General features: G+C 45.4%; 1 protein-coding gene across 1 annotated transcript in view; it reads left to right on the top strand.

Moving 5' to 3' along the window:
• atp10b (ATPase phospholipid transporting 10B) overlaps positions 1-17,580 on the top strand; it is a 225,986-nt gene that overhangs the window by 125,876 nt on the left and 82,530 nt on the right. The window contains exons 10-12 of the mRNA XM_085995733.1: positions 47-232; positions 2,622-3,225; positions 8,634-8,740. Of these exons, the coding sequence (XP_085851859.1) occupies positions 47-232; positions 2,622-3,225; positions 8,634-8,740 (897 nt within the window). The remainder of the gene's footprint in view (positions 1-46; positions 233-2,621; positions 3,226-8,633; positions 8,741-17,580) is intronic.

Below are 17,580 nucleotides of genomic sequence, written 5' to 3'. Positions count from 1 at the left end.
GAAAGGAAATGCTAATCACATTTCTTATTTTGTGCTTGTATCTTAGGAGAAAGATATCAGTCCTGATGAAGTCTTGTTGAAGAGAATTCAAGATGCTGTTGTCCATATGGACTCGTTGACTCAACTAAAAGCTGGTATTGGGTTGGAAAGTGCACGCATCATAGATTTCTTTCTGGCTTTAGCATTGTGTAACACAGTTGTGGTTTCCACAGCAACACAACCAAGGCAACGAGTAAGTCGATGCTATTTTGGATAATTTGTTAAAATTTATTCTATAGACATGCATAGCAGGAGGAAAAAGATGAGGTTTACTAGTTTCTGTGGGCACTCTAGTGAAATAACCTAACTATTCAAGATTGAAGATTCGATCAATTTTAATGGTGCACATCCCAGTATAAAATGTCCTGAGTACATTGTACCTCCAGAACAGGCAATAGAATTAAACCTAGTGTCATTACAGTTCAAATCACAGGGTCATATCACTTCATTTTGAGTCACTTGATTGTGTTGTGGGAGCCTGCACTCGCTACTGTCTATTGTAAAACCTACTGCTCACAAAAGGATGAGTAAAATTAACCACTTTTTTTCCAACTTTAAGTTCAACTCTATTTTTTATGTAGAAACACAGACTGAAGTGCATTTCAAGGACATTCGAGATCTTGGTTCAGATCATGTCATTAATGGTTCAAACTTTCCTCATGCAGTTTGACATCTGAATTCTCTGTCACCAGTTTGTGATGTACTCTGAATTTTGTAGTGCCTTTGAAATACTACCTAAATATTTTATCACTTTGAACTAGTCAGAAACTTTTAGACAATGGCTTTTTCCCTGCTCTGTGTCTGGATCTCAATGCTCATTTTTTTCCTCCCTAGCCAGCTGCACTGGAGTCACATGTGGCTTGCTTGAGCTTCATTAAGGGTTAGAAATCATGTAAATTGAGATCAAGGCCTCCTCTCCTGCAATTTGCTCCAAAAATGTAACCGCATCCTTGAAGACCTGTATAAAACTGGGCACATTTTCAAACTCCCTTTCTAGCCTTTCAGATCGAGCTTCTTAAATGTATATAGTGCTGATTTCTAACAGAGTATGACCTATTATTATTTTTAGCTTTGTGTTTTTGTTGTGTTAAGTTTGGTGTACTTTTTCCCCTTTTAGAATTTAAGCTTTTCAGTTTATTTTACCCTTTTTCACCCCCTACCACTGAAGGAAGCTTGACTCTCAATTTAATCATCCTTCACGGATGGCCATTCCTTTGGGAATTTCTCTTGGCCTCAGCGAACTAGTTGATAACTTCCACAGGAATGCACAGAATTAGTTGTGCTTACAGCAGAAGGAGTCTGTTGTTACCCAAGGAGGCAGCTCTATAGACCCAGTCAGAGCCATTATGCCATGTCGAAGGAGGTCTGCTGTCTCTTAACCAGGGAGGCAGTTTGGAATTTCGCTGTCTCCTCTAGTGTGACCTGCAAGCTTTATCCAGGACTATGTCAGCTTGCCCTATAGTAATGAAACTCACGACTGCATGAATTCATCTGGCACCCTTCAAGGTGCCTTGGTTGACATGTAGCAGATCAGAAAGTTTGTAGTCAATGACCTCCTTGCGTAGAAAATGTCATTCAGCTCTCGTGGTTGCGCTTTTGTCTGCCCCGGCATGGTTACCACACCTCCTCGAGCAGTTTATCCTCTTGTGCATACATGGTCACAGCCAGTCATCCCCTCCTATTCATTGACTACCTGCTACCCCTCAGTGATATCATCCGCAAGCATGGGGGCCAGCTTACACTTATGCTGATGACACCAACTCCACCACCACCACTGACTCCAGAGTTGTTGCTATGTTGTCCGAATGCTTGCCCAACATCAAGTCCTGGAAAAACACAGTTTTCCTATAGCCCGACAGTGAAAAACTGAAATGACCCTATTCAGCTTTCAACGGTACATACATACCTCGGTTCCTTACTCTATTAACTTCCCTAACTCTCCACTCAGGGTGAATTGAATAGTGTACTACCTTGATATTTTGTTCAACCCTGAGAGGGTGTTTGTACTACATATGTGCGTTAAATCATTGTGATTATTTTTATTTTCCTGCACATTATTTGCACATTGCTGCAAAGCCATAGCCTCCTCAGCTCTTTGGTTTAACATTTACTTTGGGAACCAGAGTGGGGGCACTACAAGCCACTGTACTGCAAATTTCTATGATGCATTTTTTTTTGGCCTGTAATTTTCTAAACCATGAGTTCCTGATCTCAAATACAACATTGTCATCCTGTATCATTGTGGTGCACCTCTTAGCAGCCATTTTCAGAAGCCTGGAAGCAAGTCATCTGCTCGTGCTGTGAACCAAGATACTGAGCAATTCAAAAAGACCCAAATGGGGAGCACACTGAGTTGCATTTACAGCTCCCCACACACTGATTTTTCCAGCAGCAGAGACTAGAAGTAGGTCACCTGTCTGCACATTTTGCTATGGTATAAGTTCATGGCCTGAGAGAAAATATTAAACACCAATTATTGTAGATCATACAGTTATCCAAGATCGAGACAGGCAGTTTTATCTTGTCAAAGTAGATCATGCTGTCAGAGGGCAAGTTCTGATCAGTTGTTTTAATAATTCTAGGTGTTGCCTTCATCTTTGTCAAAAACTTCAACAAATTCCCTGGAGAAGCTACAACAGCTATTTCAGAAGCTTAAGCTGGCATGCACAAGTTCCGTTTCCATACCAAGTCAATCTGGCTCCGATGTACCAGGAAGCTTGTGCAATAAAGCATTGCAGTCCTCTAATGTTAGTCCAACTTCTTCATATGGTGCTGAGAGTGTAACAGATGATGCTGGTTCTGGGGCTGACAGCATCAATAATGTACATGAAAATGGAGAAGTTGGTAATAACATTGGTAGAGAAGATCATGATATTATTGAAGAAGCTGCTGAAAAGCAAGGCAATTCAGAGTTCTGCTACGAAGCTGAAAGCCCAGATGAGGCAGCCCTTGTGCACGCTGCTCGAGCTTACAATTTCACGTTATTGTCTCGGACTCCTGACCAAGTGACTGTAAAGCTACCTCACGGAGATCTTCTAACTTTTGAACTGTTGCACACCTTAGCATTTGATTCAACAAGGAAGAGGATGTCTGTAATTGTCAAGCACCCCCTCACTAACGAGATTATCGTGTACACAAAGGGAGCAGATTCTGTTGTTATGGATTTATTAGAAGAACCAGCCAAAGGTAACAGAACTTTCCTCTTCCCTTCTCCCCTATAATACCTCTACTCACTCTCCAGCCATCCTTTTGACCTCATGAGCCAAGGAGGGCACCCGATCTTCGCTCAGGCTTCCAGTGCCTTCGAGCTATTCCTAAAATGCACCTCACTAGCGGTCCACTCTTATCCCTCAACTCCATTAGTGCTGGAAATAACACTTTTTAATTAATTACTTTAGTTTTAACTTTTCTGGACTTCTTTCAATCTCCCAGTCCATGCTGATTTTGACCTGGATCCTGCAGTGCTATGCCTAATTTGAGAGTAAAAGAGGGACTTTTACTCTTGAATTATGAAAACAAATTTTGTGGGATCTTCGCCAAAGAAGCCTTGCTGCAATTATATTGGGCTTCGGTGAGACTGCACCTGGAGTATTGTGTACAGTTTTGATCTCCTTACCCACAGAAGGATATACTTGTCTTGGAGGCAGTGCAACGAAGGTTCGCTAGATTGATTCCTGGGGGGTGAGGCTTGTTGCCCGAGGAGAGGTTGAATAGAATGGGCCCATATTCTCTGGAGTTTAGAAGAATGAGAGGTGATCTCATTAAAGCGTATAAAAAATCTTAGAGGGCTTGACAGGGTAGATGCTGAGAGGTTGTTTCCCCTGGCTGTGGAGCATAGAACTAGGGGTCAAAGTCAACGTTCCCTCTAAGCTGCACGAGACCGGCTTTTCCAATGGTAAGTTTCACATATGCGCGAAACTGTGAATGAGCCACCCAGCCACTTAAAGGGGCCGTGCACCCAAAAAAAAAATTGTGGGAGGATCATTGGTCATAGTCTCAGGATAAGAGGTCAGCCATTTAGGACTGAGGCGAGGAAAAATTTCTTCACTCGGCGGGTTGTGAAGCTTTGGAATTCTTTACTCCAGAGGGCCGTGGATGCTCAGTCACTGAGTATATTCAAGGCTGAGACTGATAGATTTTTGGACACTAAGGGAATCAAGGGATATGGGGATGGGGTGGGAAAGTGGAGATGAGGTAGAAGATCAGCCATAATCTTATTGAATGGCGGAGCAGGCTCGAGTGGTTGTATGGCCTACCCCTGCTCTTATTTCTTATGTTCTTATGATTCCAAGCAGAATGATGGCTTGGAAAATCTTCTAGCTCTAATATGGGTATAGGTACTCCTGAATGATTTGAAACTGGTCAGTGCTAGACTGACCTGAAATGTAGTGTCCTGTTTGCATCGTGGTTAGTTTGTTGTTGTAATTATGCATAGCTTTGTTGCAGATTTGGACATGTGCAGGGAGCACGCTGATGGTGGAAATTAAAAATTGCTTGCTAGTAAAATTTAAAATAATGTAGACAATGAAAGCAAAATGTTAAGAGGGGAATAAAAATCATGATAACATTCAGAAAGACTCTGAAGGCATTTCAGTCCATAAGCAGCATTTGCCAAAACTGAAGAGGGAGAGTTTTAAGAATTGGTGGGCAAAAATAATGGGAAAAGAAGCCCAAGGTGAAGGCATGAGTCTTTAGCCAAGTGATCATGCAACCCAGTCGCTGAAGTGGAACATAGGAAAAGGATTAGGCCATTCTGCCCTTAGAGCCTGTTCCACCATTCAGTTAGATCATGGCTAATCTGTATCTTAACTCCATCTACCCATCTTGGTTCTGTAACCCTTCACCCTCTTGCCTAACAAAAATCTATCAACCTCAGTTTTGAAGTTTACAATTGACCTAGCCTCAACAGCTTTTTTGGGGAGAGAGTTCCAGATTTCCACTACCCTTTGTGTGAAGAAGTGCTTCCTGACATCACCCCTGAATGGTCTAGCTCTAATTTTAAGGTTGCTCCTCCTTGTTTTGGACACCCCACCAGGGAAAATAGTTTCTCACTATCTACTCTATCAAATCCTTTAATCATCTTAAACACCTCAATTAGATCACCCCTTAATTTTCTGTATTCAAGGGAATAAAAGTCTAGTCTATGCAACCTGTCCTCATAATTTAACCTTTTTAGCCCCGGTATCATTCTGGTGAATCTGTACTGACCCGTTCCAAGGCCAATGTATCCTTCCTGAGTTGCAGTGCCCAGAACTGAATGCAGTACTTCAGATGGGGTCTAACCAGAGCTCTGTACAGCTGTAAGATAACTTCCATCCCTTTGCCTTCCAGCTCTCTTGAGGTAAAGGCTAACTTCCCATTAGCCTTTCTAATTATTTTTTGTACCTGTCCACCAGCTTTGAGTGATTTCTGTACTTATTCGTCTAAATCTGTCTGCTTACCCACAGTTCCTAGCTTCTCACCGTTGAGAAAATACTCTGATCTCTCTCTCTTGGGTCCAAGTGGATGACCTCACACTTTCCCATGTTGAACTCCATTGGCCACAGTTCTTCCCACTCACTTAATCTATCACTGTCCCTTTGCAACTTTCTGTTCCCAACTACACTATTTACTATGCCACCTATCTTGGTGTCATCAACAAATTTAGATATACAGCTCTCTATTCTTTCATCCAAGTCATTTATAAGCATAGTGAAAAGCCCAGGCCCCAGTACAGATCCCTGGGGGACACCACTAGTCAGATCCTGCCAATTTGAGTACATACCCATTATCCCTACTCTGTATCCTGCTTCCTAACTAATTCCCTATCCAAGCCAATAGGTTGACTTCAATTCCATGTTTCTCTTAACAGTCTCTTATGTGGAACCTTGCCGAATGCCTTTTGGAAGTCCATAGAAATAACATCCATAGATACTCCTTTATCTACCATGTTAGTTACCGCCTCAAAAAAAACTCAACTAGATTCGTTCGACATGACTTAGTGTGGAGTCTCATTCCTTCAGATTTTAATTATTGTTGGAGATTTAAAGACAACACAAATTAAATAAAACTTTTTAAACTTATTTCTGTCTCTCTTATCTTTCTTTCTTAACCCCATCTTTCTTTCCCTCTCTTTATTTTGCTTTTTATTTACCTGATTTGACATTTAATTAAATATTCTAACTTGCACATCCTGGTTCAGACTGTGCTGCTCAGTAAGGATTCTTCAATCTGGTTGGTTAAGGAGATGCAGTTACTTGCTCCATTCACACAGGTCCCAGATCCCCTGTAGAGGGCGCTGTGCCATTTTGCTGCTCTAATTTACAGTAAGTTCCAGTGGAAAAATCCCACAGTAAGTCTGTTGGCAAGTATAAGTGCAATGAATAGCTGTGAACAATAGCTCGCCCACTATTCCAGAAAATTATCCTGAATACACTTGAAATTTGCTGCCTTTTGGTCTCGAGCTGTACTGCTTCCCTCGTCTTTGAAAGTTAAAGTCTCCCATTATAACTACTCTGTTTTTGTACCAAGCTTCTCTGTTCTCCACGTTTGTGTATCCCGCTACTTTATCACTGCCATCTGGAGGTCTATAAACAACTCCCACCAAAATCTTGCATCCTTTTCTGTTCCTCAATTCTACATCTAGCGTTTCTATTGCCTGCTCATCCTTACTGATATCCCACGTCCCCCCTTATCAATATTGCTCCTCCTTTTCCAATTGCCCTGTCCTTTCTAAAGACCTTATAACCTGAAATATTTATCTCCCAGTCAGGCCCAGCTTGTGGCCAAGTCTCCGTGATGGCCACAATGTCATAACCTTTTGGCTGATTTTGCATTTCTAATTAACTTTTTTATTTCTTGTGCTTCGTGCATTAGTGTATCGAACTTTTAATTTGGCAATAGACCCTTCTTATGCCCTGATGATGTTTTAAATACATGTTTTAACTTATCACATTCCTTTTTTGTATCACTTATGTTGTGTTTTGATCAGTTATTTTGTTGTTTCCTATATTTTTTTTGAACTTGAAGTATTTATATTATCTTTGACACTATTGATGACCTGGACTTTGCTCTCATCCCTTTTTAAAATTTTTAGGCAATTTTTCTTTTTACTTCTGTCTGAGCCCTCTCTGCCGCCCCCCCCCCCCCCCCCACCATTTTTATTGATTTAAAATCCTTTCTACAGCCCTTTCCGGTTTGTCACACTATAGGAACATGCCATAGGTAACCATTGCAGCACGCTTGAAAGGAACTGGAGGCAGGTTTTTGGTAAGACTTGCCTGTGAAAGTCCTATGTTGCATTGTCACAGCAGATGACACCGCTCTGCTTCTCAGCTCTATGGTGACCCAAAACATCTGAAGATAGTTTTGCACAGTCATAGTGGAATTTTATGAAGGAGTTGAAATTCCTTTCACTTATCCTTCCAGGTTAAGGATTGAGCATGGAGGAAAGTGCCAAGGATAAACTAGATGTAGGGAATGTAAATGTGGGGACAAACTTGATGAGAGGGAGCTGAACTGGGGATATGGAAATGTGGTAAATGAATTGGACTGATAGCAAAAGAATATGCCAGGAAAGGCTATGATCTGACCTAATAAAGACTATTTGGGTTTTTTAAATACATTTTTTGAAATTCCTTCTCGTGCAATGTACTTACCCAGGTTGAAACGGTAGAGTGAAAATCTAGTCCCAGGATTGTGTCAATACAGCTGTTTGGGTCATTTACCTGGAACTGTAGTCAGATTAGCTTTTCTGTCTATGGGGAGGCACTGGGTTCTGCTGAGTATTTTCCTAAAATAGCATATATAAAACTAAGACATCACCATGTTGGGAATCACAGCTATGAGCCCATGTCCCACCCATCCCTTGCGCAGCACATTGGAGCTCCATCATAGAGGAATGGAGTAGAAATAGGACATTGTACTGTACAAGATATTAGTCACTCATCTGGAGTACTGTGTGCTGTTATAGTCACCTAATCATAGAAAGGAAATGATTGCCCTTGGGAGATAATTAGGTACTAGAAATTTAGGAAAGTTGGGCTTGTTTTCAGTAGGAAAACCGATGTTAATGTGATCCAACTGAAATTGTCAGGACTATGAAGGGAACTGGAAAAATCCAAACAAATTGCTCACTGGCAAAAAGTTCAAATACTGGGGGATGGAAATTGTCGGTTAGGAGCAAGAAGGGGAGTGGAGCTCAGTTTTGAAGCTGGGGAGTAAACTAGCAGGAAAAATAATGAAACTGACTAAATGATTAAACAACGAAAGTATTGGAAGCATTTAATGAGAATGAAGATGGGTGAAGTTGTTTTCAGAAAAAGCTTTGATGCTTTGAAGAAATTAACTTTTTGAGTCTGGTGGCTTTTTCCTGATCCTAAAATTTCTTATTCTTTGCCACTGTGACAATCTAACTGTGTCAACTTTTTAACCTTGATCGGAGCTGATGCTGTTCCTAGTCTAATTGACTACCCAAACATGTTAGTCTTTTGTAACAGGTTCAGGTATAAAGGAATTCATTTTTTTTCTGAGGCTGTAGCTTCGGTTGTGAAATTTGACAATGCTGAACACAGTTGTCTGACATATTTTCTTTCTTTTTGCCTCTCATTTATTAGATAACCTTGAAGATGAAAAGCGGCAAAGAAAAATAACTATAAAAACACAAAAGTATCTGGACCGGTATGCAAGCGATGGTCTGCGAACACTGTGCATTGCAAAGAAGGTAAAATATAAACTCTTAAAGACCAAGCTTCACTATCAGTGCCACATTTTAAAAAATACAAGTTTTTAACTTCAACGTTTATTTGTTCTCTCTTCCCTAATTCTGTTGAGTCTTTTTGTAACTATCTTTATCCGACAAAATCTCCAGAACAACACCTTGCATTTATATACCTTTAACGCAGGAAAATGTCCCAAGGTGCTTCACAGAGGCGTCATTCTAAAAAAAATTGATGCCAAGCCATATTAAGAAGAATGACCAAAACCTTAATCAAAGAGGGAGGTTTGATGGTATAGAGGAAGCTGCAGAGGCAGTGGAAGTTAACTCCAGAATTCCTAAGTGGCTGAAGGCATGGGCATCAATGAGGGGGTGAAGGATGGGCGAGAGGGAATAGGAATGTACAAGGAGCCAGAGTCTCAGTAACAGAAAGCTTGTGGCGGCGCGGGGTGGTGGGAAGAGAAAAATTAGTTGTTGGGCTGGAGATGGGGAGGGACAAGGCCATGAAGAGAGTTAAACACAAGAATAAGAATTTTACATTTGAGGCAATGTAGGTTAGTGAGGACAGGCTGATGAGTGAGCGAGCCTTAGGCAGGAATTTTCCGGGGTGGTAGCAGGCGCGATCGGTGGCGGGTCGGGTGGGAAAGTTCTTATTTTTTGACAGTGGGTCAGGAACTCGCTGTCATCTCGCTCCCATGCGCCTTTCCCCCAGGCGCGTCTGTCATCGCGGAGCCAACCGAACCGGCAGTGGCGGGCGACCCAATTCAAATCATTATCAGGTAGCTTACAGGCACTTGCGAGCCTTTTTTCACTTACTTTTTAAATTTCCCTGCATGGCCATGAGATTCAAGCAGCTCGGGAACCATGTCTGTCAACCTGAGGCGGAAGTTCCATGGCCATTGCTCCAGCTAATTACTTGACAGCATCAAATGTACAGTAAAAGCTCCCACCTGACAGATCATCACTTTCCTCAGGCAGAAGCTGTTGCTCAGTCTATTTCCAGCACAGATTCTGCAGGCTGCAAGTCTTTCCAGCAAAGTCTCCATCTAGTCTCACCTCACTGGAAGAACTCTCTCGCCATTGACAGAATGCTTCACCTGCCATCTATTCCATCAACATGGGTGCCGTTTATATTGTCTCACCTTGGTCCTCAGAATCGGGCCACGATCAGCCCCAACACCAGCAGCACCAACAACAACACCAAACTTCTCCACAATCACCTGATGCTCCACAAGGCAGAGGGCATCAGCACCAGAGCACATTGCTGCCTGGGAGGCCAGGGATGGCCTCATCATGGCCAGATTTAGTTAACGTTGCGCTGTACACCCATATGGCTGCCACATGATGTGCCAGGTTGACACCACCCCACACCAACACCATAAAGCATCCCTATAATGTCCAAGCCATTCCTTTCACACTCATCACCATGGCGGGGGTACCGTTATGTCTCACCATTCACTACAACTCACTAAGCCACTTCCAAAGGTGCACACAAATCTGTCCAAGACCGGAAAGTGTTGAAAATAAAGATTTTTATGTTTGACACCACATTAACAGAAACATTACATGAAAATTGGATAAAACACCCAAGTGGCTACCCTTGTGTGTTGTTAGTTGGTATGATTGCACTAGGATGAGGGTGAGTGTGAGGGGTGGCTAGTGAGATGGGGATATGATAATGTAGATAGAGAGGGATGGGTGGAGGTGCAAGGTAAGTTGGTGTGAGTAAGGATGTGCAGGAGTAGGGTAGGGAAGGCAGAGTGATGGGGATGTGATGAGAAGCACAGCAGGATGAAGGTGAGTGTGGCTTTGTACTAACGTTTCCTGATCTAATGAGATCACAAATGTTTGCGGCACTGCACCCAGGTCCTCCTGACCACATCCCTGCTTGTGGCCTCCTCTGCAACCGGGCTGTCTGGGTCTCCTGGGGATGCCTCTTCTGCCCATCGGAAGGGAAGAGGACCTCCCTGTGTGCTCTGACTCCCTCCATAAGCATATGGAGGGAATCTTGGGAGAACCTAGGTGCAGCCCTCTACCTCTGTGCAGTCATTGTCAGTGTTTGCAGCACTCCAATGCTGTAGTGCACTGACAGCACTATGTTAGATTCAACTTCAAATGTAATTGGCCATGGTCAATGTTCCCTCCAATTTTTTTTTATACTGAGCGGGCCACGAACTCCTTTGAGCGCGACCTCTTCGTCTGTGAGCAATATTTAAAACAATGGGGCAAAAATTCGGTATCGCCAATTTGGGGGCGCTAATATCGGCCGGGCGCAAAATTTAGTGCCCGCTGCTAATTATCGCCTCTGACTGCAAAATTCGCCGGAGGCGCTAACTGGAGGCACTAACCAGCCAAATTTTTCCCCCATTAACAACTTTTACAACAACAACGATAGCAACAGCAACCATTTAAAAGCATTTATACAGTAATATCATAATGCCACCCCACTGTCTCAAATCATGAGACAATCAGACAAGGTTCTATACAAGTTTAACATAACTTCTCTGCTTTGAATTCTATTCCTCTAGAAATGAACCCCAGTGCTTTATTTGCATTTTTATGGCTTTTTTAACCTGCGTTGCTACTTTTAATGATTTGTGAGTCTATACCCCGAGATCCCTTTGCACCTCTACCCCATTTAGACTCTTATTTTCCAAGGAGTAGGTCGCCTCCTTATTCTTCCTACCAAAATGCACCAGCTCACACTTATCTGTATTGAAATTCATTTATCATTTACATGCCCATTCTGCAAGTTTGTTATGTTAGAATTAATTAAAAGCTTTTAGTTTGTCATGTACAAACTCTATTGAATAAAAAATTACTTGTTATAAATGACTGGGATATAAAAGAACTGCATAACAATGCATTAACACTTCAGAAACGTCAATCAGTTGCATGGTTATGCATCGACTAACAATCCAAAAGTCCAAGGTGAGCTGAAAGAGGCATATCTATTTGTATTCATTTTAAAGTTTTCAATGTATTAGACCATCCCTCATGTCACTATAGCAGTGGCTGCGCAAGCAGCAGGGGCAGTGTCTTTCCTATGGCATTGACGTGCTGTATGTCCACAAATAATTACAATATTAATCACAATGCAACCAACAAATATAAAGTGCTGTAGTTCTTTAGTTCACAGTATTAAAAAGAATTTAACAAAAGCGGGTATCCGTATTTCCAACTTCAATCACTTCCATTAATAAACGTTGTCTTCTTGAACCAGCACACCCCCCATGTAACATGTCAGAAATGCACACTTATTCACAAGTCGTCTTCTTAGGCAGTCCCTTGGAACCGAAGATGACTTACTTCCACATTAAAAATGAGTTCTCAGGTGACGGATGAGTCCAATGCGGGACCTACAGTCTCTGTCACAGGTGGGGCAGACGGTGGTTGAAGCGGCGGGTGGGTAGGGTGCTTGGGTAGACTTGCGCTTGCTCCCGGCGAAGAGACTCGAGGTATTCGGTGCCTTCCCGGATGCTTCTCCTCCACATTGTGCGGTCTTGGGCCAGGGATTCCCAGGTATCGGTGGGGATGTTGCACTTTTTCAAGGAGTATTCACAAGTGCAGAAAAACACACACACAATTTGTGTCACTGAATTAAAAACAAAAAGCAGGACAAGCCTTGATTTAACAGAAATAAACATTTATCTTTCTTCCTGGCCAAGAGAACCAATCAGACTGACTTGGAAATGTATCTAATATGTTGATGTAAAGATGTTAATTTACAAATTTCACTTCTAATGTTTTTCTCTCAAACATTCTCCACAATATTAACCCTTGCTCTTATCACGAAAAGTGTTGAATTATTTTAGGTACTTCCCAATTAAATAGTGGGAAACAAACTTCATTGTACTCTCAATTTTTAATCTCCTATTTCAAACATTTATACCAGATACATTTATACCAAATCAAAATTGTCCATTCAGTTTAATCAAAGTATTTTTTGTGTTTCTCAATGAACAAATAGCAGTCTCTTCTAAAACCGCTTCCTGCAATTTTTATACATCATTACATAACTCGTGTTTCTATTAACACGCCACTAAACGTCACCCAGACTCTCTCCCTCCATCCCCCCCTCTTCCTCCGTCCTCCATCCCCCCTCTCCCTCCGTCCACCCTCCCCTCTCTCCCTCCATCTCCCCTCCCCTCTCTCCCTCCATCTCCCCTTCCCTCTCTCCCTCCGTCCCCCCTTCCCTCTCTCCCTCCGTCCCCCCTTCCCTCTCTCCCTCCGTCCCCCCCCTCTCTCCCTCCGTCCCCCTCTCCTCTCTCCCTCCGTCCCCCCTCTCCTCTCTCTCTCCGTCTCCTCTCTCCCTCCGTCCCCCTCCCCTCTCTCCCTCCGTCCCCCCTCCCCTCTCTCCCTCCGTCCCCCCTCCCCTCTCTCCCTCCGTCCCCCCTCCCCTCTCTCCCTCCGTCCCCCCTCCCCTCTCTCCCTCCGTCCCCCCTCCCCTCTCTCCCTCCGTCCCCCCTCCCCTCTCTCCCCCCTCCCCTCTCTCCCTCCGTCCCCCCTCCCCTCTCTCCCTCCGTCCCCCCTCCCCTCTCTCCCTCCGTCCCCCCTCCCCTCTCTCCCTCCGTCCCCCCTCCCCTCTCTCCCTCCGTCCCCCCTCCCCTCTCTCCCTCCGTCCCCCCTCCCCTCTCTCCCTCCGTCCCCCCTCTCCTCTCTCCCTCCGTCCCCCCTCTCCTCTCTCCCTCCGTCCCCCCTCTCCTATCTCCCTCCGTCCCCCCTCTCCCCTCTCCCTCCGTCCCCCCTCTCCTCTCTCCCTCCGTCCCCCCTCTCCTCTCTCCCTCCGTCCCCCCTCTCCTCTCTCCCTCCGTCCCCCCTCTCCTCTCCTCTCTCCGTCCCCCCTCTCCTCTCTCCGTCCCCCCTCTCCTCTCTCCCTCCGTCCCCCCTCTCCTCTCTCCCTCCGTCCCCCCTCTCCTCTCTCCCTCCGTCCCCCCTCTCCTCTCTCCCTCCGTCCCCCCTCTCCTCTCTCCCTCCGTCCCCCCTCTCCTCTCTCCCTCCGTCCCCCCTCTCCTCTCTCCCTCCGTCCCCCCTCTCCTCTCTCCCTCCGTCCCCCCTCTCCTCTCTCCCTCCGTCCCCCCTCTCCTCTCTCCCTCCGTCCCCCCTCTCCTCTCTCCGTCCCCCCTCTCCTCTCTCCCTCCGTCCCCCCTCTCCTCTCTCCCTCCGTCCCCCCTCTCCTCTCTCCCTCCGTCCCCCCTCTCCTCTCTCCCTCCGTCCCCCCTCACCTCTCTCCCTCCGTCCCCCCTCACCTCTCTCCCTCCGTCCCCCCTCTCCTCTCTCCCTCCGTCCCCCCTCTCCTCTCTCCCTCCGTCCCCCCTCTCCTCTCTCCCTCCGTCCCCCCTCTCCTCTCTCCCTCCGTCCCCCCTCTCCTCTCTCCCTCCGTCCCCCCTCTCCTCTCTCCCTCCGTCCCCCCTCTCCTCTCTCCCTCCGTCCCCCCTCTCCTCTCTCCCTCCGTCCCCCTCTCCTCTCTCCCTCCGTCCCCCTCTCCTCTCTCCCTCCGTCCCCCCTCTCCTCTCTCCCTCCGTCCCCCCTCTCCTCTCTCCCTCCGTCCCCCCTCTCCTCCCTCCCTCCGTCCCCCTCTCCTCTCTCCCTCCGTCCCCCCTCTCCTCTCTCCCTCCGTCCCCCCTCTCCTCTCTCCCTCCGTCCCCCCTCTCCTCTCTCCCTCCGTCCCCCTCTCCTCTCTCCCTCCGTCCCCCCTCTCCTCTCTCCCTCCGTCCCCCCTCTCCTCTCTCCCTCCGTCCCCCCTCTCCTCTCTCCCTCCGTCCCCCTCTCCTCTCTCCCTCCCTCTCCTCTCTCCCTCCGTCCCCCCCTCCTCTCTCCCTCCGTCCCCCCCTCCTCTCTCCCTCCGTCCCCCCTCTCCTCTCTCCCTCCGTCCCCCCTCTCCTCCCTCCCTCCGTCCCCCTCTCCTCTCTCCCTCCGTCCCCCCTCCCCTCTCTCTCCCTCCGTCCCCCCTCCCCTCTCTCTCCCTCCGTCCCCCCTCTCCTCTCTCCCTCCGTCCCCCCTCTCCCTCCCCCCACACCAGGGTCAGGATGGTGTGACTAGAAGTGAGGCAGGTACGGGGATCCAGGAGGTAGTGTTGGAGGAGCCGCAGCCCTTGCACTTGTCCGACAGGTTCGAGGCTCTTACTCCCTGTGGGGACAGGAGCAGGGACTGCAGGGAGGATGAGCAACCTGGCCACAGCACCGTGGAGCAGGGGGCCATTCAAGTGGGGGGAGTTAAAAGAAATGTTGTAGTGGTAGGGGATAGTATCGTTAGGGGGATAGATAGAGTTCTTTGCAGCCGAGAGCGAGAGTCCCGAAGGCTGTGTTGCCTGCCCGGTGCCAGGGTTAAGGACATCTCCTCTGGACTGGAGAGAAACTTGGAGTGGGAGGGGGAGGATCCAGTTGTCGTGGTCCATGTTGGTACCAACGACATAGATAGGACAAGGAAGGAGGTTCTGCTGAGGGTGTTTGAGCAGCTAGGGGCCAAATTAAAAAGCAGAACCACAAGGGTAATAATCTCTGGATTATTACCTGAGCCACGAGCGAATTTGGCTAGGACAAATAAAATTAGAGAGTTAAATGCGTGGCTCAAAGACTGGTGTGGGAGAAATGGGTTTTGCTTCCTGGGACACTGGCACCAGTACTGGGGCAGGAGGGAGCTGTTCCGTTGGGACGGGCTTCACTTGGCCAGTGCTGGGACTAGAGTCCTGGCGGATCATATAACTAGGGCTGTAGAGAGGGCTTTAAACTAACTAGTGGGGGGGGGAGGTTCCTAGAGAGCAAATAATAAAAATGACAACAGAGAAGGTCATAGAATTAGGTAGCAGTGGGGAAATTAAAAACCAGAGCGTGTCAGGAAGGGGCAGAAGGTATGGAGTAAAAGGTAAAGTAATAAAAAGGGCAAAAGCAGGAACTAAGTGTCACAAAACATATTTGAAAGTTCTCTATCTGAATGCACGTAGCATTCGTAACAAAATAGACGAGTTAATGGCACAAATAACTACATATGGGTATGATCTTGTGGCCATTACAGAAACATGGCTGCAGGGTGACAATGCCTGGGAATTAAACATACCAGGTTATTTAACGATCAGGAAGGACAGGCAGGAAGGAAGGGGAGGTGGGGTGGCTATGTTAATAAAGGAAGGAATCACTAATACAGAGAAATAATATTGGGTCAAAAGATCAGGATAATGAAACAGTTTGGGTGGAGGTAAGGAATAATAAGGGGAAAAAAACACTAGTGGGCGTAGTCTATAGGCCTCCGAACAGTGGCAACTCTGTTGGACGGAGTATCAATCAGGAAATAGTTGAGGCTTGTAATGAGGGAACATCTATAATTATGGGGGATTTTAACTATCATATTAATTGGACAAATCAAATTGGGCAGGGCTGCCTTGAGGATGAGTTCATTGAGTGTATTAGGGATGGGTTTCTTGAGCAGTCAGGGGGCAAGCAACCTTAGATCTGGTCCTGTGTAACGAGACAGGATTAATTAAAAATGTCCTAGTAAAGGATCCCCTTGGAATGAGTGACCATAACATGGTTGAATTCCATATTCAATTAGAGGGTGAGAAGGTTGGATCTCAAACAAGCGTGCTAAGCTTGAATAAAGGAGACTATGAAGGTATGAGAGCGGAATTGAGTAGAGTGGATTGGGAAAATAGATTAAAGGGTAAGACGATACATGGTCAGTGGTGTACATTTAAGGAGTTATTTTACAACTTCCAAAAAATATATATTCCACTGAGAAGAAAAGGGTGTAAAAGAAAAGACAGCCATCCGTGGCTAAGTAAAGAAATTAAGGATAGTATTCAACTAAAAACAAAGGCATATAAGGTAGCCAAATCTAGTGGGAGGATAGAGGATTGGGAAAACTTTAAAAGACAGCAAAAAATAACAAAAAGATTGATTAAGAAAGGGAAGATAGATTATGAAAGTAAATTAGCAAAAAATATAAAAACAGATAGTAAGAGTTTTTATAGTTATATAAAAAGAAAAAGGGTGGCTAAAGTAAATGTTGGTCCCTTAGAGGATGAGACTGGGAAATTAATGGTGGGAAATATGGAGATGGCAAAAACACAATGAATATTTTATATCAGTCTTTACAGTAGAAGACACTAAGAATATCCCAACACTGGACAAACAGGGGGCTATGGGGGGGGAGGAGCTAAACACGATCAAAATCACTAAGGAAGTGGTACTCAGTAAAATAATGGGACTCAAGGCGGATAAATCACCTGGACCTGACGGCTTACATCCTAGGGTCTTGAGGGAAGTGGCAGTAGGGATTGTGGATGCATTGGTAATAATTTTCCAAAACTCCCTGGACTCAGTAAAGGTCCCGGCAGACTGGAAAACTGCGAATGTAACGCCCTTATTTGAAAAGGGCAGTAGACAGAGGGCTGGAAACTATAGACCGGTTAGCCTAACATCTGTGGTCGGTAAAATATTGGAGTCTATTATTAAGGAGACAGTAACAGGACATTTGGATAATCATAATTTAATAGGACAAAGTCAGCATGGTTTTATGAAGGGGAAGTCATGTTTGACAAATTTGCTGGAGTTCTTTGAGGAAGTAACGTATAGGGTGGATAAAGGGGAACCAGTGGACGTAGTGTATTTAGACTTCCAAAAGGCATTTGACAAGGTGCCACACAAAAGATTATTGCTTAAGGTAAAAAATCACGGGATTGGGGGTAATATTCTGGCATGGATAGAAGATTGGCTATCTAACAGAAGGCAGAGAGTTGGGATAAATGGTTCATTCTCAGACTGGCAATCAGTAACTAGTGGTGTTCCGCAGGGGTCAGTGCTGGGTCCCCAACTCTTTACAATCTATATTAACGATTGGAGGAGATCTCT

This window comes from Somniosus microcephalus, chromosome 8 (assembly GCF_052327205.1).
Source record: "Somniosus microcephalus isolate GS21.2 chromosome 8, FLI_Smic_1.0, whole genome shotgun sequence".
Lineage (NCBI taxonomy): Eukaryota > Metazoa > Chordata > Chondrichthyes > Squaliformes > Somniosidae > Somniosus > Somniosus microcephalus.
Note: the sequence above shows the minus strand (reverse complement) of the source record. Positions and strands in the feature narration are given on the sequence as shown.